Raw genomic sequence first — 24,400 nt, forward strand, 5'->3', positions numbered from 1 at the left:
TTTAGGTAGTGAAACTAGTATTAAGTGTGTTTATTCAACAACAAATGAACTCACACAGATGTTATTTTGGAATATTAAACATTTGTTTCTCACTTCTGAGTTAGCTAATGCTTCATAACACTTTTCCTAATGCTAAACTTGCTCCTTTTCACAGGATAAAGCCCAGCATATAAGAGCAAGACTGAACAGGAAAAAAAGTCCCTCATTCTCATTGAATCTTTTTCATATTCATTACTTACTGGAAACTAACAATTGCTCTCTATGGTGAGAATGCAAGGCATTGCTGACATAATTCCACAGATAAAAAGGTAGCTCTTATAATGTAGCAATTAGAATGTGCCCTAAAATCTACTGCAGAGACAACCCCTCTCCATCAGGCATTTTTACTAACGAACACCTTTTGCTGAAAAAAACACAGCATACAACTTATATACATAGGCTGGTTTACCTGCTTATAGCATTCCTATCTCAATAATTGAGCCAACTTTTGCCACATCAAGGTAGGCTTGATTTCATTTTGCATCTACCTTGATCTGGAAAAGACCCATAAAACTTGTGTATGAAATATCCACAACCTACTGCCATCAATTATCTGGGCCTCCTTGATATGCCATTCTTTATGTAAATTGCCTTAAGAAAACCACTGAATGCTGTAATATGACCTCTATAATTTATTCATCTACAGTTTATACATTGGAAGCATTCTTACAAACTATTTTTACTTTAACTGGATTCTGAAGACATGATTTGAATTGTTTGTTATAAAAGAATATAGGATATAAACCTGCAAAAACTCAATACACTGTTTTTTATTTTCTTCTTAAATCAGGGATTTATAAAACTGTATTAGTTTGTCTCTGACAACATGTACACTCTCCAAAAACAATAAAGAGATGATAAAATGTGAAAAAAGCAACATAAAGAACGTAATATAATTTAAAAAAAGTGCTATTTGGAGTAACATGCTATGTAATAGTTTAACCCTTCTTTAAATATATTTCTTTGTAGCTGAAAACTTAAAACTAAGGCACTTACCAATGCTGAATTATTATAATATTTAAAGTAATAAATACAAGTGATTTTATGCAATTTTATTTCATTCACTATTACCAAATAAAATACACATAATCTACTTCCACTCTGATCTACCTGTAGTTCTTCTAATAATATGCTGAAGCTTTAAAAAATGAACCATGAAAAAGCAAAACAAAAATTTTAGTAGATCTGAATCTTGAAATTAGAGCATTATTTGAGAAAATATGAAAGTGAATGCATGTTTCCTTTTTAAAAATTTACTTTGAATATTTCAATTCTCAATGAATTATTGAAATAGAAAAAAATGTTGATCTGTATTCCATTGTTGACCCTTACTACTTTAAGAACACTAGCTTTCTTGGTATCTGAAAATTGTGAAAGTATCTTAAAGTGGAAGTGCTAACAACAGATACATCCCTTAAGATGAAGCATTGGAAGCTGTAGCCTCCAATCCAAGCTGCGCCATGGATTTCTTTTTATCTGGGAAAGCTATGAATCCGAATGTCACTATTTCTTCAATTGAAGAAATCCTTAAAGTTCCTAAAAGTATATGCATGTGAGAAATTAACACAAAATAATTTGATTGTAAAATAAACTCATATAATCCAGACTGCATCACACAGATTATATTACTGCCAAATATATACATTTATATAAATATGTGTGTACACATATTTTTAATTTGAAACTCATTTTGAAAGTGACATTTACTTTTATAATCAAAATTCAAAAAAATTAAACAGATTTTTCATCTTCTTTGAATAGGAATCTAAAATAGGAAAAAAAAAACAGAAAGAAAAATAATAATCTAGAATTAATGAATTTTAAAATACACATTATTCTGTGTTCTTTCCCACCATCTAGATTAGTTCATTTAATACTGCTACTTTTAGAAATGTCCCAAAGATATGTGAAATACATACATCATTTTAGAATGCCCAGAAGTAAATTTTCTATATGAAGTAAAATATGTAAGCTACTACAGAGGTAGCTAAATCAGTTTATGGTTTATTTTAACTCATTTTAATATAAGACTTATAAGATTACCACATATCAGCCTAGCTAACCTCAAAAGATATTACAATATTAAAAATGCAAAAAGCAAAAGTAAACTGACACAGATAAATTTAATTGCTGATAAACCAAGAGAGAAGCTAGTTAAAGCAGCATTCAGTTGATGTATGGAAGTGAAAACTGCCAGCATGCTTCCTGGATATGGCTGAGAAATGGAGGAACTCTCATTTATTTATTCACAAAATTGCAGACAACTTAACAATAAGTATAGAACTGTTTCTCAAAGCATGAAAATGCTAAATATCAATGTCTGTACACCAGGAAATAGTGAATGAATGATAACAGAAAGTTGTACCAGTCTTCCTTGTGAAACATTATCAAGTTGAAATTATCTTCCTGAATTTTATATGCCTTTAAACTTCCTGTTCGCACTGGCATTTATTAAACCATAAGTCACCTTAAATAGGTTTTTCTGTATTAAAAATTAATAAACTCTAGTATATATTCAAAGAAAGACACAGTCTAATATGCATTCATATTAGGATTTGCCTTTAATTCAAAAATAAATTACCTTTATTAGTTGCCATAATATTAATATATTTATTGATTTAGGCAAAGGCAACATATGTAAGGACAATACACTTTCACTTTGGTAGCAAATAAATTTATTCTAGACATGCTGTTTTATCTACAAATTAAATTAAAAAAAATTTTTTTTTCTCATGGATTCCTTTCAAATCACCTATTTTCACTTCTAAACACACAGGGAAATGGGTAAAGTTTTTTGATGTGTACACATTCTACATCTAAAAGTAACAAAAAAGCTAGCATTCTTTTTAACAATTAAAATTCAAATGTTGAAAACTTTAACACTTAAAAAAATCATCATAGGGCAGCCAAATAGAAAACTATCAATCTTTACTTCACATTTTTTAATCTCTCCATTCTACTTATATTTTGATTTTCCTGCACAATCACTTTTTATCCCATTATTTAAGCAAAAATTCCTGTATATCACTCCTATAAATTCAGATTTATCTTAAAAAATCGACTTCAATTGAAGTAATAAAAAGCCCCTTGCATCCTAAAAAAATGAACCATTTTGGATAATATATAGTATAGTCATCCCATTAAATTCTGCCATGAATCAATGAATGAATGAAGTTAATTTCAAATGAAAAAAATGTTTGTTTCATTTTCTTTCCATTTTTTCATTTAATAGAATTTAGATATTTGCCCATAATTGTTAGTATTCAATTTAGGAAACATTTTTGATTAATGACTTGGCAAATAGCCACAAAAAATGATTAATTTATTATTATTCAAATAAAGGAAAGACAGAAATTAAAAGTATATTGTAGACATTTTTCAGAAACTATAGTTTTTAACTCAAATGAATTTAACTTAAATGTCTATGAAATGATTCTGCATTTAAGAATCACAGGAGACACGATTTTCAAAGGTTATATAGCTACACTGTGTGATGAAGGACATATAATAGTAATTCAATTAGTGAACATGCTCTGGTTAGATTATTTTGAAATTTGTACCTGGCAAGAGGTAACAACGTTACATTTTATAAATTACACATCATCTCACATAAATGATGCTATCTGGACACGTATTATAAATATTTGTACTATGACTCATGTATTGAATCATTTTTTGCTCACCCATGAAGATTTTCAGTTTTATTCAGAAGTCAAATTCTCTGATAAATGATATATACTAAATATATTTTTCACCTACTAAAAATTCATGATTTTAGTAATCTTCATCTTTTTCATTTGACTTCAGATAAATAATTTGATAAAATAAGGTATATTCCTTCATGAATATTATGGCAATATGTTTAAGTTTTCTAAACTGCAGTATCTAAAAACAAAAGTCCTTTTTTTCATTAAATGATATCTTTTCATTCTAATAGTATAAAGAGCCTTTGAACACAACTCTATTACATTAAGCTGGCATACAGTAATAAATTAAAACTAATTTGTGAAAACATTTTGCCCCAATACGACCAACAATATAATAAAAACTCAGCATGAATACAGTTAAGGTGCTGGTTTAAAAATTCAAATAATTATTTTTTCATACATGATTTTTGAAGTCTAGTTAAATACAAAATATGACAAACTAATTATATTTCCTCCAGAATATTTCCTCTGTGGACATAATGGACAATGGGATGGTTTTGAATGTGAAAAATTTGAGAAATCTATAGCTTATTTATTTTATTTTAAATTCTATGAAGTTTTAGTTTTTAATCAAGAAACTTTAAGAAAAGTTTTGTTCTTTGAAACAGTAATTTGCTCCTAGAACCACTTCTTAGGAAAATAATGAAATATATTATTGTAAAAGATATCTTCAACAGTACAATGCCTGTAAGAGTAATTAGAATAGTGCATTAAATATCAAAATAATTATAAAGTATATGTATTATATACAATTTACCAAATAGAATTGTGCTTCAGTAAAGAATTGTTCAATCAAAGGTTTGAATTTTGACTTTAAATATGGAGATGAATTAGACTACTACTTTGGAAGAAATTAAGGGATCAGGAATTTGTTCAAGACATATTGCTAAGTGTTAAAGGGAACGTACAAATTATATATTGGATGAATCCAATTGTGATGTATACAATTATAGATTAGACACAGAGATATAGATAGATACATTCAAAGACACCTATCGAGAAACTATGCAAATAGGTCCAGGCAAGTTTTATTTACTCTATAATCTTCACAAAAATCTTATATTTTAATATAAGAGAACACTATTTCAATGATTCTATCAATAAACAGGTCATAAGCATCATCAGTAAGATAAATAAGCATGAATTGTGTCTTTTCCCTAAGGCCCTAATATTACTATTTACCACTTTCTCTCCTCCTCACCTGACACCACCTTTGCCTCAAAGTCACCTCCTCTGCCCCAGCAACGTTGGACGTGGTGCTTTTTATTCCATACACCAGGCTAACAGGAACTGCACAGGTCACTCTCTGCTTGGAGCTCTTCTCTAGAGAGCCACCTGGCCGTATCACTTCCTTCATGGCTCTATTGCCCTATTCCTTCCATATGGTGGCTAGAAAGCCATATTTTCCATGAGGACTTATGTCTGCTCTTTCTAAAATGTACCTGGCTTATTGTAGACACACAGTAAAAACATGCTACATGCATGAACCTTCAGTTCAGTTCAGTTGCTCAGTCATATCCAACTCTTTGCCACCCCATGGACAGGCTTCCCTGTCCTTCATCAACTCCCGGAGCTTGCTCAAACTCACGTCCATTGAGTCGGTGATGCCATCCAACCATCTCATCCTCTGTCGTCCTCTTCTTCTCCTGCCTTCAATCTTTCCCACCATCAGGATCTTTTCCAATCAGTCAGTTCTTTGCAAGAGGTGGCCAAAGTATTCAGCTTTAGCATCAGTTCTTCCAATGAATATTCAGCACTGATTTCCTTTAGGATGGACTGGTTGGATCTCCTTGCTGTCCAAGGGACTCTGAAGAGTCTTCTCCAACACCACAGTTCAAAAGCATCAATTCTTCGGCACTCAGTATTTTTTACAGTCCAACTCTCACATCCATACATGATCACTGGAAAAACCATAGCTTTGACTAGACAGACCTTTGTTGGCAAAGTAATGTCTCTGCTTTTGAATATGCTGTCTAGGTTGGTCATAGCTTTTCTTCCAAGAATCAAGCATCCTTTAATTTCACGGCTACAGTCACCATCTGCAGTGATTTTGGAGCCTAAGAAAATGAACCTTACTGCCTAGAAATATTTATTAATATATTATCATCCTTATCATTAGCAGCAATAGGTTTTTGAAAATTTGGATGGTACAAATGAGTTCCCTCTCTAATGGATGCTTATTGCTATTACTTATGTAGAATTAATCATATTTCTGCATTGAGAAAATAATCAGCAGATTTCAAGTAGAGCTGTCATTGCTTTTCAGTTTTCTATGTTGGTATGTAATACAGCATTGTAAGGTGGTAAGAAGGGATAGGCTACCCACTTCAGAAATCTTGGGCTTCCCTTGTGGCTCAGCTGGTAAAGAATCCACCTGCAATGTGGGAGACCCTCGGTTTTATCCCTGGGTTGGGAAGATCCACTGGAGAAAGGAAAGTCTACCCACTTCAGTATTCTGGCTTAGAGAATTCCATGGACTGTCCATGGGGTAGCAAAGAGTCAGACATGACTGAGTGACATTCATTTTTACTCTTAAGTTAAGGTCATAGATCAAGACACAGATATGCAACTAGTATTACTACTGAACCAGTACTAGAACTGAAGTCTACTGATTCCTGATCTAACATTCATTACAATGTTTTTAAAAGTTTCAAGTCATCTTCTGTGTATTTGATGATAAAATAAAACAACATTATTTAGTATATAGCATTTCTGCAAATACTTAGGCAACTGTAGCTTATAACTAAATATCAATATATATTTGCAAACTACAAAAATGAATTTTGAGTTAAACAGAAAGATCAGTTTCAGATATAATAGTCAATAACCTTGTTTTTACTCAACAACAACAACAAAAAAGATAACTACGAAGAGTTAGTATGTGTTGCCTAGTACAAAAATGGAAATTTTATTATACTTGCTGTATAAAATACAATTTTCCCCATATAATTTTTAAATGTGCTAACTACCTAACTGTGAAGAAGGATAAGTCCATGACCTCTAATGATTTCAGAGTAAATGGAAAGAGTGGTGGTGAATGAACTAAGTTTTTTCAGCAAAGGAAACATTTCCAAGCTGTTTGGAACCCACTTCTTTCTAAGTGATTTAAATGAACAATCTCTCTCTACATAGCTTATCCTGAACAAGTGCTCTCACAAGATTCCAACCATTCTGATTGGGGATTGCATCTGATTAGGGAAAATAATCTAGAATACCTCAGGATCACCTCCTGCACAAGAGAGTGCCCTCCACAGCTTTGTTATCTGTAAATCATCTTCTTGTGTGAACAAAAGTTCCATTATTCTTTTCATGTATTCATGGTTAAATTAGTGTCCAAAAGTATACATCTTTTATCCATTTCAATCATAAAATTATGCCACATTTTTCTGAATTTAAATGTAAAGCACTATACAGATCAACATCACCAGATGGCCAACAACAAAATCAGATTGATTATATTCTTTGCAGCCAATGATGGAGGAGCTCTATACAGTCAGCAAAAATAAGACGGGGAGCTGACTGTGGCTCAGATCATGAACTCCTTATTGCCAAATTCAGACATAAACTGAAGAAAGTAGGGAGAACCACTAGACCATTTGGGTAAGACCTAAATCAAATCCCTTATGATTATACAGTGGAAGTGAGAAATAGATTTAAGGGACTAGATCTGATAGACAGAGTGCCTGATGAACTATGGATGGAGGCTCGTGACATTGTATAGGAGGCAGGGATCAAGACCATCCCAGGAAAAAGAAATGCATAAAAGCAAAATGGCTGTCTGAGGAGGCCTTACAAATAGCTGTGAAAAGAGGAGATGCTAAAGGCAAGCAGAAAAGGATAGATATACCCATTTGAATTCAGAGTTCCAAAGATTAGCAGGGAGAGATAAGAAAGACTTTCTCAGTAACCAGTGCAAAGAAATAGAGGAAAATAATAGAATGGGAAAGACCAGAGATATCTTCAAGAAAATTAGAGATACCAAGGGAACATTTCATGCAAAGATGGGCTCAATAAAGGACAGAAATGGTATGGACCTGACAGAAGCAGAAGATATTAAGAAGAGGTGGCAAGAATACATAGAAGAACTATACAAAAAAGAACTTCATGACCCAGATAATCATGATGATGTGCTCACTCACCTAGAGCCAGACATCCTGGAATGTGAAGTCAAGTGGGCCTTAGAAAGCATCACTACGAACAAAGCTAGTGGAGGTGATGGAATTCCAGTGGAGATATTTCAAATTCTGAAAAATGATGCTGTGAAAATGCTGAAGTCAATATGCCAGCAAATTTGGAAAACTCAGCAGTGGCCACAGGACTGGAAAAGGTCAGTTTTCACTCCAGTCCCAAAGAAAGGCAATGCCAAAGAATGCTCAAACTACCACACAATTGCACTCATCTCACATGCTAGCAAAGTAATGCTTAAAATTCTCCAAGCCAGGCTTCAGCAATACATGAACCATGAACTTTCAGATGTTCAAGCTGGTTTTAGAAAAGGCAGAGGAACCAGATATCAAATTGCCAACATCCGCTGGATCGTCGAAAAAGCAAGAGAGTTCCAGAAAAACATCTATTTCTGCTTTATTGACAATGCCAAAGCCTTTGACGGTGTGGGTCACAATAAACTGTGGAAAATTCTGAAAGAGATGGGAATACCAGACCACCTAACCTGCCTCTTGATAAACCTGTATGCAGGTCAGGAAGCAACAGTTAGAACTGCACATGGAACACCAGACTGGTTCCAAATAGGAAAAGGAGTACGTCAAGGCTGTATATTGTCACCCTGCTTATTTAACTTCTATGCAGAGGACATCATGAGAAACGTTGAGCTGAAGGAAGCACAAGCTGGAATCAAGATTGTCAGAAGAAATATCAATAACCTCAGATATGCAGATGACACCACCTTTAAGGCAGAAAATAAAGAAGAAATAAAGAGCCTCTTGATGAAAGTGAAAGAGGAGAGTGAAAAAGTTGGCTGAAATCTCAACATTCATAAAATGAAGATCATGGCATCCAGTCCTATCACTTCATGGCAAATAGATGGGGAAACAGTGGAAAGAGTGGCTGACTTTATTTTTGGGGGGCTTCAAAATCACTGCAGATGGTGCCTGTAGCCATGAAATTAAAACATGCTTACTCCTTAGAAGGAAAGTTAATACCAACCTTGACAGCATATTAAAAAGGAGAGACATTAGATTGCTGACAAAGGTCCATCTAGTCAAGGCTATGGTTTTTCCAGGAGTCATGTATGGATATGAGAGCTGGACTATAAAGAAAGCTGAGTGGCGAAGAATTGATGCTTTTGAACTGTGGTGTTGGAGAAGACTCTTGAGAGTCCCTTGGACTGCAAGGAGATCTAAATAGTCCATCCTAAAGGAGATCAGTCCTGCATGTTCATTGGAAGGACTGGTGTTGAAGCTGAAACTCCAATACTTTGGCCACCTGATTCAAAGAGCTGACTCATTTGAAAAGACCCTGATGCTGGGAAAGATTGAGGGCAAGAGGAGAAGGGGATGACAGAGGATGAGATGGTTGGATGGCATCACTGACTCAATGGACATGAGTTTGTCTAGACTCTGGCAGTTTGGTGATGGACAGTGAGGCCTGGAGTGCTGTGGTTCATGGGGTCGCGAAGAGTCGGACGACTGAGCGACTGAACTGAACTGAACTGAAATGATATAGATCAACAATGAATGTGAGGCTCTTTCTCCCACCCAGACCATCATTTTGTTTTGTTTGTAAATTTTATTTTATTTTTACTCATTTTGTTTTATTGCATTAATTCTTAAAAAAAAAAAAAATTATTGTCAAAGTCATCAGGTAATGTTTTCCAAACATCATAACACCTGAGATTTCCAGACCATTCTCTGAAGATTCTAGTTCAGTAGATTGGAGCCAGGCCTGAGAACTTACATTTAGGCTTTTCACACAATTCTTAATATTAGCTAGCATTTGGAATCTATGTCATAGGCAAAAACCAAAATGAAACAAACAAAAAAGCTCCCATTGTTATGTGGTGGTTGTTTAAAAATTATCATTAAATTCTTTCAAAATTACAGAATGATTTTAAAAATAGCACAAAGAACTCCCACATGTCCTTCACTGTATTTCCCAGTTTTAACAATTTGCTCCATTTGCTTTATTATTCAGAGAATCATTTTATAGCTATTCTTTTGGTGATGCAACTTTAGAATTTTTGTTAACGAAGAGTTGGTTTCTTTCATAAGAATGACCCTAAAGAGCCAGTCAAGTCTATAAAATGCAAATTTAAACCCAGTTGAGACTGTATTTAATCGAAATTTATTTCTAACTTGAAGACTTTAAATGGTCTACAAAAACATTCTGGGAAACTTGGTAGACATCAAAGGGACCGTTTCAAACAATAGGAATATAAGTTTCAGTGCCCTCTGTCAAGTCATTACTGGTGTTTTGTGGGTCAATTTCAAATTCGATAATTCCAAATCATTTTCCTTTCTTTAAAAGTTTCAGAAGTAATTTATTTTCCACTTGTGAAATAAGAATATAAAATTACTTTTAATAATCAAAGGTAGAAATGTAAATGAGAATAAAATAAAAGTTAACTACCTAAAATTTCATTTCATCAAATGAATTTGGAATTGGAGCAGTGTGCCATTCTTAGACTTCTATTATAACAGTTAATTAATATTCTGAATATGTATTAGAGATTACTGATTAAGAGATGTCTGGCAACTGGAAATTTTCCTATTTTACTCCTCATTCTTAGTTTATGCATTAAGAGGTATGATTCATGATGCACTTATGAGAAAATATGAATATTTAAAATAAAAGAGCAATCATTATCATAACAAAAAATGTTGTAAAACAGACCACAGTGACACTCTGGGCTCAAAATTTCCAAACTTTCTTTGTTCATTGCTCAAGAGATTTCAAATTATTTAACCAAAGGATATTCCTGAAGGAAATGATTAAATTTTCATTTAACCTTGGGAACTCAAATTTATCTCCCTTTACCCTAACTAATATAACACTATCAGCAATTGTAATTTCTAGATCTAAAATTACGTTTTATTTTTATTCTATATGCAGTTTATTATGTCATACATCTCTCCTCTAAATCACCCACACTGTATTTCTCTGATAGGTTTCATATCTAATAAATTGACAAATACTGTTAATTACTTGATTGTACTGTGTCAAATCTTTATCTTTCCAGTCATACTGACTACCACATTAATTTTGCCTTTATCACTTTATATCGAAATTGCTGAATTAGATTGATCTTTTGGAAATCACCACTCCTCTCCTACAATTTGTCTGTGCAATAGTAGGAAATGGTGTCCTAAGTGATTGCATTAATTATACTAGTCTCCTGCCCACACATTTCAATGGCCCCCTACTTGTCATTAAAAATGCTAAAATACTTCAGTTAATATCTAAAGTTCCACACAATTTGGTATCCTCATTTTTTTCTCTTCCAAAGTTAGTAATTTTTAAAATAATTTCAAAATTTTAGAATAGTTTTAGATTTACAGAACAATGGAGAGGATACTAGAGAGTTGCATGGATCTCTCACAAAATGGGCCTATCTTAACATCCTACATTCATATAGTACATTTGTTACAATGAGTGAACCAATATTGATAAAATAATATCCATACTTTATTCAGATTTTACCTCATGCCATTTTTCTCTTCAAGGATTCCATGCAGGATATCATTCCTCAATATTTTTATCGGTATTAAGGGAATATAAATTCCATCCTACAACTTTCACAGGTATAGGTAAGATATACTTTTATCTCACCTAAGTTTTAAAGCTTATTTCCACATAGCTGCTGATTTTTCACATGGTAGATCTAAGTTGTGTATTCAGACTGGTATGTCTCAGTAACAAATAGTCAAATTAGATGTTCCAAGAACTTTTAATAACACAAACATCTACTGAGGTGAGCAACAAAAGATCAGGACTTAGGTTTGTTTTGTGTATAATGTCTTTCCCTAGTGCCATGTATGGTTTCTGGAACAAATAAATGTTTAATCCTTTAATATAAACTATATTTGAGAAGATAGAAAAAATATGCATCACTTTGAGGTGTCAGTTTAATTTATACATCAGTATAATTATTACCAAGTATACATCAATATAATTATTACTAAGTAGGTTTATTTACCTTTTTGAATATTTTAATGGATATTGAACATTAAGAACAGAAGCAGAACTATAAAAGTGTACTTACAGTTCCAAAGGAACAAACTACTTTTAGTCTCCCTTAAATAAATTGGAGGCAAATTATAGATAACACACTAATTACTATCTATCACATCTACTTATCTTTGAAGATGTTAATAAGGATTTATATAGCAACATACTATTGACTCATTTGAATTTCAGTACATCTTTGAATTAAAACAAGATAGAAATCTATCTTCTTTTAAAGTAATTCATGATACAGATAGGTTCCCCTCCATATAGAATAACTGACTGTACTGTGTTATTATTAAAGTGAAATTGAGTAGTTTAACATTACTGAATTAATACCAGAGAAAAATTGGTTATATCTGAAGGAAATGACAGCAAATCACTCAACCGCTGATTTAATGGTATTAATAAAAGTATCCAGAGTGTTCAAATTAACTGATGTAATAAATATACTGAAATGAATGTACATATTTATATTCAAAATACAATTCCAAAAGCAAATTAAGGAAAACATGCAACGTCTATTCATAAAAACATATTACTCAAAACGTAAAAGGGCCTCTCTGTTGTCTCAGAAGGTAAAGAATCTGCCTGCAATATAGGAGACACAGGAGATGTGGGTTTGATCCCCAGGATGGGAATATACACTGCAGGAAGAAAATGGTAACTCACTTTAAGTATTCTTGCCTGAAAAACTCCCATGGACAGAGGAGCCTGGCAGGCTATAGTCTATGGGGTCACAAAGAGTCCGACATGACTGAGCAACTATGCACATTCAAAACTTAAAAATCAGTAAATTGCCCTGCTGTTGCTGCTGCTAAGTCGCTTCAGTCGTGTCCGACTCTGTGCAACCCCATAGATGGCAGCCCAACAGGCTCCACCATCCCTGGGATTCTCCAGGCAAGAACACTGGAGTGAGTTGCCATTTCCTTCTCCAATTCATGAAAGTGAGAAGTCAAAGTGAAGTCGCTCAGTCGTGTCCGACTCTTAGAGATCCCATGGACTGCAGCCTACCAGGCTCCTCCGTCCATGGGATTTTCCAGGCAAGAGTACTGGAGTGGGGTGCCATTGCCTTCTCCGGTAAATTGCCCTATGGCTTTTTAAAAAGCTTCTCTTTTTATTCTTTTCCACATTCAAAATTTTGTAAATGATGGTTAATAAAATATTGTCATGTGGACACAGAAATAATTAGGTTGTTAATGGGTTTTGAATACTCTTGTGCTAATAAATCTATTTGAAGACACATTATATATTGTTCATACATTTTGTAATTTCAAGGCCAAGTCTCTAGTAACCTGATATAATTTCCAAGCACAATTACAATACATTGGAGAAGTTAATGATATTCTCATGGATATAGGCTAAGTGTAATTTAAAAAAAAATAAGTTTTGGTCATTCAAATATTGAAGATAAATATAGGTGAACACAAACTCACCTATATTTTCATACAAATATGTGTGGGTATAAAACAGAAAATGAATTTAGTAATCAAAAGATAGAAAGTCACAGTTATATCCCATAAAAAAAATCTAGTAGGAAGTGTATTTCCTAACCTCTGGAGTTTTATGTAGCCTAGTTTTTTAAAATCTCAATATTTTATAGAAGCAAAGAGAGAGCAAAAACATTCTACCAGTGTTCTCAGTAAAATGCAAGAAAGAAATCTAGAAAACTTTGGCTTTTAGAGTGCTGTTTCTTTAACCTTTATTATTTTAAATATATGTTCTTGTATGAATTCAAGGGGATCTCACATCATGCCCTGAAGAACTACACTTGCTCTTCTTTTTATTAACTATTCAATGTATGAGTACTTTTATGCCTTTTCTTAGTATCATCTATTATCACTTTTGGCAAAGCCTTCATTTCCACTATTATTTTTACCACATCTCTATTACTTTAGGCGGATTTATATAAACTGACACTTAAAAATCAGTACATGTATTTCACCAACAATATCAGGCAGGATATAATCCATGGGGTCGCAAAGAGAGGGATATGACTAAGCATCTATGCATGCATGCACACATCAGTATTTCACAAATAAATTCACTACCTGTCAGGATTAAAATCTAATTATTTTACTGCAAATGTAGCTCTGGGCCCAGTGATATGAAGGAGCACTTCTAAGCCCTATGGAATCTTTACCTGCCCAACCCTGGTCTGGTTGCTGAACCCACTCATAAGATAAGCTTTCATTTTGCTAATTTGTCTCCAGTATTTCATAGAAGCAACCTGATTTACTATTTTCCTTAACATGTCAGCTTATCTACTTGCTCTAATTTTTGTATATATCATATAGTCCAATATTAATGAGACACTCAAAAGCTAACCCAAATTTATCCACTTTTTCCTCAATAGTGCAGTATATTTTGAATGCCTTCATTAACATATTTCAAATACAGAAACCATATATTTCAAACAGATTGTACTCTTCACATCATCCACTTCTCTTCTCACCCAATCCTATTATACTATGTACTTTTCTTTGCAAGGTGCTTTAGCCAGTCAATACTATTAAGTAATCCAACCATATTGTTTCGACTTGGTGGAAGTTTTTAATATTGCAGAATTTGATGACTGTCTCTTACTCCCTACCCATATGTTAAGGTCTTTATTCTCCAAATATTGTCATTCCAATGACTCCCTTATTTCCACTATCATTTAGACTGGTTAGAACTTTGTTGTTTCTCATGTGGCCACTGCTATTCTGAAATAATTAAAAGACCCATGAAATTGGAATCAGATCCCTAGTCTAAAATTCTGACTCAGTCACATAAAAGTTTGATGATCTTAGATTTGTCATTTCCTCTATTTGAAAGGAAATGGCAGTGCCTATCTTGAAAGTGAAAGTTGCTCAGTCATGTCCGACTCTTTGCAACTCCATGGACTATACAGTCCACTGGAATTCTCCAGGCCAGGACAATGGAGTGGGTAGCCTTTCCTTTCTCCAGGAGATTTTCCCAACCCAGGGACTGAACGCAGGTCTCCCACATTGCAGGCAGATTCTTTACTAACTGAGCTATCAGGGAAGCCCTTAAAAAACTACCTATAAAACTATTTTGCTTACCTTATAAAGCTATTAAAAACTGTATAGAGTAAATGAGATAATTCAATTAAGTTATTGGAAGTAATTAAATGTTTGTTGGATTTGTTAACTATAGAACTGCTTCTCTAAAGCTTAATTCAATATCATGCTATTTACTCCATCAAGACCCTTTAACGTTTATTCAAGGACTTCGAGTTCCCTAAAATCTTATTCTTAATCTGCAGTTTTATCCACAATAACCCATTTTTAAAAAACTAAACATTGGGACTACATTGGAGAACAAATGTATCTACTTTGCGCACAGAATATGCAGATCCCTGAGAGAGACAAGTTCATGCTAAGAAAGGTTTCTGCACCTGAAGCCTCTCTCTTGAGTGAGAAAAGAAGAAACTGCAGGAAGCGCTCCAGGGTTCTTGTACAGTGAGCTATTAGGAAAGGCACAAGATGGGAGGATTCACAGGGTCGGTGTCAGAACCTAACATTTTTCAAGTACTCTGCGGAAGCCATTAAAGAGTCTTAATTGGAGTGAAAGCTGAAGTTCTATGTCAAACAAAAGATAAGTTTGAACTTATATCTCAAACAAGACAGCCAGGGAAGCAGGTGACCACCTACCCTGGGAAGGTATGGTGGTGAGAAAAAGAGGTAGCCTCTGATGGATAAAATGCATCAAAGGTAATTGAACTGAAGAAGTAGAACTGGCTCATGGTAACAATAGGACTTAATGACACAGCTGAGATGAGGGAGAGATGGGAAATAGGGAGTCCCTGTGTTTCTGACTGGAGTGACTAGACAGATGGTGGTACCAGTAACTGGGATTAGAAGGGAGCTAGTTGGGGGAGCCTGGGAAGGTAGGAAAAAATGTGTCGGGGGTAGAAAAATGAAATAAATAGAATTTGCTCCATTTTTGCTCCATTTTAATTGAACAAAAACTTTGATCAAATATCTAGACAACTGTGACATTTCTTAAGAATATATATGGACTACAGTGTTTTACAAATTATGGATTGTGAATAAAGTGGAATTAAATTTGTGTCTATAATAGATAACTTAAGTAGTGTGTCATAGGCTTAAAAGTAAACTAATGCTAGAGCTTGATACAGATAGCACTTTAAAAACAAAATGTATTTTGTTTATTACTCAAAAATAGTAAAAGTATCTTTTTTATCAAACAATGGAAATGAATGGGAAGGGAGAACACATATCTGGAACTATGTTATTATATTCTTTGTTTAACAGGGATTACACATTGATAAAAAATAGCCCTCACATATGAATGTGATTTTTCTAAGTATATGCAAAGTATTTTCCAAATAGTATCAAAATGTTAGCATTTTGTTGCTAAGTATTTTGATGGCAAGTATTGTGTCTTCTGTCTAATGACTAGGTTAACTGCAGGATCTGTAGCACTGAAATAAATGTTATTTGGGGTAAAGACAAACAGTCTATATAAGGATGAAAGAACAATCATCTCACTATCAGATACCACTGCAGAGGAAGTCATAATGATGATAATAATAAAATGATGGCAATGAGATGATTATATGTGGTACTGAAGAGCTGCTCATATCTCTGTATACTTAGACATACATCAGATTCAACTCTACTTTCAAAAGTAAGATACCCTATTTTCAATTTAGAAATACTAGTATAACTTCCTTGTGAACTCTCCTTTTCACATTGTTATTGAAGACTATAAATAAGCAAAAAGAACCAGAATGAAGAGAGCTCACACATGACATCAGGGCGACAAGTGCTACACAGCTGGGGGCATCAACCATGGGCAAGCTACTTCAGTCCTTTATGTTCAGGTTTTTTTTTTTTTTATTGTTATTTTATTTTTAAAGTAAATGTTCTATTGATATTTCACATGAATATAAAAAATATTCACAAATAATAACTATATATCTTGGTGAATAGAACATAATAAGCATTTCAATAGCTATCACAAAATAAAAAGAAAAATAGACTAGAATTTTATAGTAAACATAGGTAATAATCACATATATTAGGAAATTAAATGTTACTACAATCCAGAATCCCTCTCAACTTCTTCCTAGGATAATTTCTACCTATCCTGTCCTAGGTAACTGATATCTTGCTTTACAGAAATCTCTGCATATGTTCAGGTTTTTCACCTATTAGAGAGAACAGCCATTTCACCAGCTTGCCATGAGGACAAACTTCCTTGAAGGTGCTTGGTGCAGTCCTTGACATATAGCAGCTGTTCATTTTCTTTTTGGTGACCTGTAACTATTAGCTGTTCTTTTGTTATCTGATTGGATAAGTCCATACAGTTTGTTATACATTTATAATCTTTCAATGGCACCCCACTCCAGTACTCTTGCCTGGAAAATCCCATGGACAGAGGAGCCTGGTGGGCTGCAGTCCATGGGGTTGCCAAGAGTCAGGCACGACTGAGCGTCTTCACTTTCACTTTTCACTTTCATGCATTGGAGAAGGAAATGGCAACCCACTCCAGTGTTCTTGCCTGGAGAATCCCAGGGACGGGGGAGCCTGGTGGGCTGCTGTCTATGGGGTCGCACAGAGTCGAACACGACTGAAGCAACTTAGCAGCAGCAGCAAGGGTTTCATTAAGATTGATATTTAAGGTAGAGTGTTCAGCTCTGCTATAAATAAAAATGAAAGAGAAAAATCAACTTTGTTCATAACTGACAGACACAAATAGATGGTCCTTTGAAGTGAATAATCTGTATTTTGAGTTACAGTTATTGCTCAGAATGATTTCAATGAAAACTCTTGGGCTCAGCAATTAAATTACATTATGATACACAAAAATTAGAAAATATTAAACATGCTACTGTCCCTTTGGAAATTTGATGGATGATTAGTCTTGGCCTTTGATCTCCTTTGATTTCCAACCCTTCTCTGGTATAATATTAATTGAATCATCTACAACAAAATTCTGATCAACTCTACTCAAAGTTTTAATGGCCTATATAACTGGATTCAAAATTCTTAGTACAGCATTTAAGGTGTTCATAATCTGACCCTAGTCCATTAATTTGGTCCAACTACTCTCCGTTATAACTATACACCAAACTCCAATAAAAATATCCCTATTTATCTGCCACTCCTGGATCGTGCTATGAAAGAAATTGAAAGGGAAGTCACTCAGTCATGTCCGATTCTTTGCAACCCCTTGGACAGTAGCCCACCAGGCTTCTTCGTCCATGGGATTCTCCACCCAAGAATACTGGAGTGCACTGCCATTTCCTTCTTCAGGGAATCTTCCCAACCCAGGGATCGAACCCAGGTCTCCTGCATTGCAGACAGAAGCTTTACCGTCTGAGCCACCAGGGAAGCCTGGATCATGCTATGACTTGTGACATTTCTAGCATGATCTTGGATCTTGCTATTATCCCATTTTCATTCAATTCACCTGTATCCTGCAATCCTACTCTACTTACACGACACTATTAGAGGCTCATCTAATTCATAAAGTAATTCTCCATTCATTTCTCCAGCAGAATTAATTTTATTTTTACTTATTATATATATATTACAGTATTTAACAAATGGAACTATACCTAGATGGACAGAGAAATGACAACTTCAAAAACTAAACACCTTGAAGGTAGAGTCATATACATGGGTACTGAAATAAAATGTATGGAATTAATTCATTCATATATTAATGCTAATGAGAGTCATTTCTGAACAGGAGTCACAACTCAAAGAGTGAAAAATAAAATTATCAGGTATATTTACTTAAGATTCAATATGCTGTCTATTGTTTTCCAACCGTGTAGAGGAACACACGTCATGAAGGCATTCTTCATGTATTAAAATTTTCTGAAGTTTTCTTACCATCCTTCTTTTAAATATCTTTAAAATGTCAGCTTTTAGAGGTAAAAGCTCAGATGGCTATAAAAGGATATTATGTAATAAACACAGTAATTAAAATTAGGAAGGAAATGACTCAGGGCAAAAACAAAACAGAGTTTCATCTCTCAGTATGAATTTTCAAAACCTCAAAAAAAAAAAAAATCCAGGGCAGAGGAATCAATCTCTATGAAATATGTATTTTGCTTCAAAAATATATCCTGTATCAGAGGTAGGAGGACATTTGTTATCTGTCTACAAATCCTAAAAGTACTACTCAAAATCTTCTTATGATATGATTAAACATTTAAGTGTCCTTCCCAAAGTAAGTATTTATCACATTAAAATTATTATAGAATATTTTCATCCCTATATGATCTTAAGACCCCCCCCATTGCAGATTTCTGTTATGACTTAATAAGAAACTCGATTAAATAGTTTCTCTTGTTAATATGTGTGTGCGTATATATATATATTTATCATGTTACTACTGGGATCATTAGCAATACTATTAGTTATCAAGAGTTTAAGGAATGAAAGCTCCAATATGCAAATTGAGTACAAGTCTACAATTTCTTGCCCATTTTGAAATAAAAAAAACATTTCAGGTCTGGATGTTATTTTGCTACTCATTTGGTGGAGGAAACTAACTTGAATTGACATAGGCTATCTATATTATTCATTTATTCCATTTAGTGTGAATACTTAAGACTTTTCACTGCAAAACTGATAATGTGTTTAATTGCAAGTACTGGCACAGATCCCAGTGGGGCTAAAACATAATATATGGTATATGCCAGCTATCATCTTTCTAAATAGAATTTGAAACAATATAATTCTATAAAAATCTAGACTGTAGGCTTACACATCAAAACATCTTTTTGGAAAACTCCGAGCAAGCTATAAAATTGAAAAGTACATGAGGAGCTAATTTAAATATGGTTATATCTTCAGGTTGGTATAATATGTTCTTATTTTTTCAACAATTATAAATATGAAATAATAGCAGTATCTGTTTTTGACAGATGTTCATTTTGCAATAGATTATCTTGGTAATTGTCTGAACTCCTCTAGCTTTTTACAAATCCAAGTGTCATTTATATTATACAAGTGTTTCTGTGAAATAATGAGCTTAATGATATCTGCTTTCCACTTTATAGAGAAGATTGGAACCAACAGTTACTTTACTTTTGCCTCTACATCCTTGTTTATCTTTTCAAATCTTCTGTTTTCTTTCCCTTACAGAAAAAGAGTTTATCTTCACTTTAAAGCTAGCCTCCACTTTTATGCTCAAATAATATCTATTTAATTCAATTCTTCAATAATTCCTTCTAGGTGGATTATTTAGTATATTATTCAGTATATTGATACTCAGTTACCTTGAATAATTAAAGCAATTTCCATCTATCATACCACCTTCTTTAGCTATTTTCCCCCCTTTCTTTCTCTTATTCCATTATTATCTTGGAATAAGAAAAATGTCTATTTCCATTTCCTGACGATGCTTCAGTGGTATAACCTTTAAAAATCTGTTTCCCTTTTTCATTACTCCATCGTAACTTCTCTCATGGAAACCAAGATACACCTGTAGTAATCAGATTGAATAGGTGTCTGTGAGCCTCGGTTTTTTGTGTATTTTTTTTAATTCCTCTAGAGTCAACACCGGAGAAGGAGATGGCACCCCACCCCAGTACTCTTGCCTGGAAAATCCCATGGATGGAGGAACCTGGAAGGCTGCAGTCCATGGATCGCTGAGGGTCGGACACGACTGAGCAACTTCCCTTTCACTTTTCACTTTCATGCATCGGAGAAGGAAATGGCAAACCACTCCAGTGTTCTTGCCTGGAGAATCCCAGGGACGGGGAAGCCTGGTGGGCTGCCATCTATGGGGTCGCACAGAGTCGGACACAACTGAAGCAACTTAGAAGCAGCAGCAGCAGCAACAGAGTCAACATGCTTCTTGTCTCTCTTTGACCACTGTGACACTATCACTGCCTATTTCCTCTTCTTTACTGACCGCTTTTTCCTGTTTCTATTTGTATATTTTCTTCCTTCTATAGGTTTTCCTCTAGACACACTGAACTATTCATTATCCCCTAAATATTACTTTTGTATCCTATGGTTATTTTATGGATTTGTTCTATTTCTTCTATCTCAGAGTAAAAACTTTGTTCATTCCTTAAGCCCTAGCTCAAATTTCATCTTATGTATGAAGTCTTCCTGGAATAATGATCAATATTCTATCCCTCCTTTTGAAACTCTCACACTTTTATTTATACCTAATCAATAGCATGTTACTTTATACCTTTTATATTTTCTGAATATAAGTTCTGTGAGAATGGGGTTCATGACTTTGAAGAGGGTTCATTTGAGAATCACATTCTCATTCAAATGTAAGGTTCATGTGAACCAGAATATTTATTCTTATTACTCCATCCTCAGCACTTGGAGAAGTACCTGACACATACCAAAAACCTAACAAATATTTGTTGAATAAATATTCAGCAGAGCATCTAAGACAGTGTCATATACTATATATACTAAGTCACTGCAGTCATGTCCAACTCTGCAACCCCATGGACTGTAATCCACCAGGCTCTTCTGTCCATGGGATTCTCCAAGTAAGAATACTGGAGTGGGTGGCCATGCCTTTCTCCAGGGGATCTCCCCATATACTTTACACATACACATAATAAATAAGAAATGCATAATAAATATACACAATAAATACTACACAAAAAATTACTGAGTTACAGTAAAAATTCAAAATATATGATTTCAGGTAAATGTTCCTTTTTTTAAGTGGTGAGTTCTGGAATCATACATTTATGCCAGTGATGTGAGATCATGTATTCAGAACTATCCTCAGATTTTGTTTTGAATAAAAACATACTTTTTTTTATCACCAATACAGTATACTAACACATATATATGGAATTTAGAAAGATGGTAACGATAACCCTGTATGCGAGACAGCAAAAGAGATACAGATGTATAGAACAGTCTTTTGGACTCTGTGGGAGAGGGAGAAGGTGGGATGATTTGGGAGAATGACATTGAAACATGTATAATATCATATAAGAAATGAATTGCCAGTCCAAATTCGATGCAGGATACAGGATGCTTGGGGCTGGTGCACTGGGATGACCTAGAGGAATGGTACAGGGAGGGAGGTGGGAGGGGGGTTTGGGACGGGGAACACGTGTACACCCGTGGCGGATTCATGTTGATATATGGCAAAACCAATACAATATTGTAAAGTAATTCGCCTCCAATTAAAATAAATAAATTTAAATTAAAAAAATGAGCAAAGGATTTGAATAGACATTTGCCCAAAGAAGATATGCAAATAGCTAATAAGCAGATGAAAAGATGCTCAATATCACTAATTACTAAGGAAATGTAAACCAAAACCACAATGAGATACCACCTTATACCCATTAGGATGGCTGCTATCAAAAAAGCAACACCAAAAGCCTAGTGATGATGAGGATTTGGAGATACTAAAACTCGTGTAAAAGTTGGCTTAAAACTCAACATTCAGTGAAGATCATGGCATCTGGTCCCATCACTTCATGGGAAATAGATGGGGAAACAGTGGAAACAATGTCAGACTTCGTTTTTGGGGGCTCCAAAATCACTGCAGATGGTGACTGCAGCCATAAAATTAAAAGACACTTACTCCTTGGAAGAAAAATTATGACCAACCTAGATAGCATATTGAAAAACAGAGACATTACTTTGCCAACAAAGGTCTGTCTAGTCAAGGCTATGGTTTTTCCTGTGGTCATGTATGGATGTGAGAGTTGGACTGTGAAGAATTGTGAAGCGCCGAAGAATTGATGCTTTTGAACTGTGGTGTTGGAGAAGACTCCTGAGAGTCCCTTGGACTGCAAGGAGATCAAATCAGTCCATTCTAAAGGAGATCAGCCCTGGGTGTTCTTTGGAAGGAATGATGCTAAAGCTGAAACTCCAGTACTTTGGTCACCTCATGCAAAGAGTTGACTCATTGGAAAAGACTCTGATGCTGGGAGGGATTGGGGGCAGGAGGCAAAGGGGACGCCAGAGGATGAGATGGCTGGATGGCATCACCGACTCGATGGACGTGAGTTTGAGTGAACTCTGGGAGGTGGTGATGGACAGGGAGGCCTGGCATGCTGTGATTCATGGGGTCGCAAAGAGTCGGACACGACTGAGTGACTGAACTGAACTGACTGAAAACTGGTGTACTGTTGCTGCTACTGCTGCTAAGTTGCTTCAGTCGTGTCCGACTCTGTGCGATCCCATAGACGGCAACCCACCAGGCTCCCCTGTCCCTGGGATTCTCCAGGCAAGAACACTGGAGTGGGTTGCCATTTCCTTCTTCTACTGTTGGGGAAATGTAAAATAGTGTAATAAATATGGAAAAGAGGACATAAGTTCTAAAAAATTAAAAAACAGAATTGCCATATGACCCAGCACATCCAATTCTGGATATATATACTCTAACAAACTGAAGGCAGGGTCTTATTTGTACACTTATATTCATAGCAGAATTAATCACAAAAGTCAAAAGTTAGAAGCAATCCAAGTATTCAAAGACAGATAAATGAATAAACACAATATCCATATGATATATTATATATATATATGAAGTGAAGTGAAGTGAAATCTCTCAGTCGTGTTCGACTCTTTGCGACCCCATGGACTGTAGCCTACCAGGCTTTTCTGTCCATGGGATTTTCCTGGCAATAGTACTGGAGTGGATTGCCATTTCCTTCTCCAATAGATCTTCCCAACCCAGGGATCGAACCCCGGTCTCCCGCGTTGTAGACAGACACTTTACATCTGTCTGAGCCACCAGGGAAGTTTTATATATAAAATGTAATATTATTCAGCTTTAGAAAAGATGGAAATTTTGACATATGCTCAAATGTGAATGAACTTTGAGGACCACTGCTAAGTAAAATAAGCCAGTTAACAAAAAAAGCTAATAAATTCATAGAGACCTAAAGTAGAAGAATGGCTGCCAGGGGGAAGTGGAAAATAGAAGTTGGAGTTTTATTTTTACAAAACAAACATATTTCTAGAGATTGGTTGCACAGATGTGACGTGTATATAACACTATTGAACTGTATGTTAAAAAAATGGTTAGATGGCAAAATATTTTATGTTATACATATTTAAACACTATTTAAAAAATTTTAAGTATGTAACTGACCTAAAGACACACATAAACCAAGAGAATAATATAGAAAGCCCAGAAATAAACTGAATTGCATACTCACAAGTGGTTAAAATGATAAATATCATGTTATGCATATTTTACTACATTAAAGAACAGAAAAAATAAAACCAAACCTGATTATTTAAAAAAATAATAAAATTAAATAAAAATGGACTTGTCTAGATTGGCTTAATGAATTGATTTAATTTGGCTCTTGATTATAATTGCTGGAAATGAAATCTAAACACTCTTGGCTTCAGTCAAATAATTCATGTAGCTGTCCTCCAGATTTTGCCTTGTCATAGAACATACCGATTATGCCTTGTCTCTTTGCTGATTGAACAATTGTTGAACTTTACTTTTTCCCAACTTCTTACTGT

General features: G+C 34.5%; 1 protein-coding gene across 4 annotated transcripts in view; it reads right to left on the bottom strand.

Annotated features, from left to right (window-relative positions):
• PCDH17 (protocadherin 17) overlaps nucleotides 1-24,400 on the bottom strand; it is a 121,536-nt gene that overhangs the window by 45,961 nt on the left and 51,175 nt on the right. The window contains exon 4 of one of the 4 annotated variants that reach the window (XM_055541940.1): nucleotides 16,827-17,595. The exons of 2 other annotated variants lie outside the window; for them this stretch is intronic. In XM_055541940.1, coding sequence (XP_055397915.1) covers nucleotides 17,576-17,595 — 20 coding nt within the window. In that variant the 3' untranslated portion in view covers nucleotides 16,827-17,575. Of the gene's footprint in view, nucleotides 1-16,826; nucleotides 17,599-24,400 lie in introns of those variants that run through there. One more of the 4 variants, XM_055541939.1, reaches the window with a different exon arrangement.

This window comes from Bubalus kerabau, chromosome 12, assembly GCF_029407905.1.
Source record: "Bubalus kerabau isolate K-KA32 ecotype Philippines breed swamp buffalo chromosome 12, PCC_UOA_SB_1v2, whole genome shotgun sequence".
In the NCBI taxonomy this organism is placed as follows: Eukaryota; Metazoa; Chordata; class Mammalia; order Artiodactyla; family Bovidae; genus Bubalus; species Bubalus kerabau.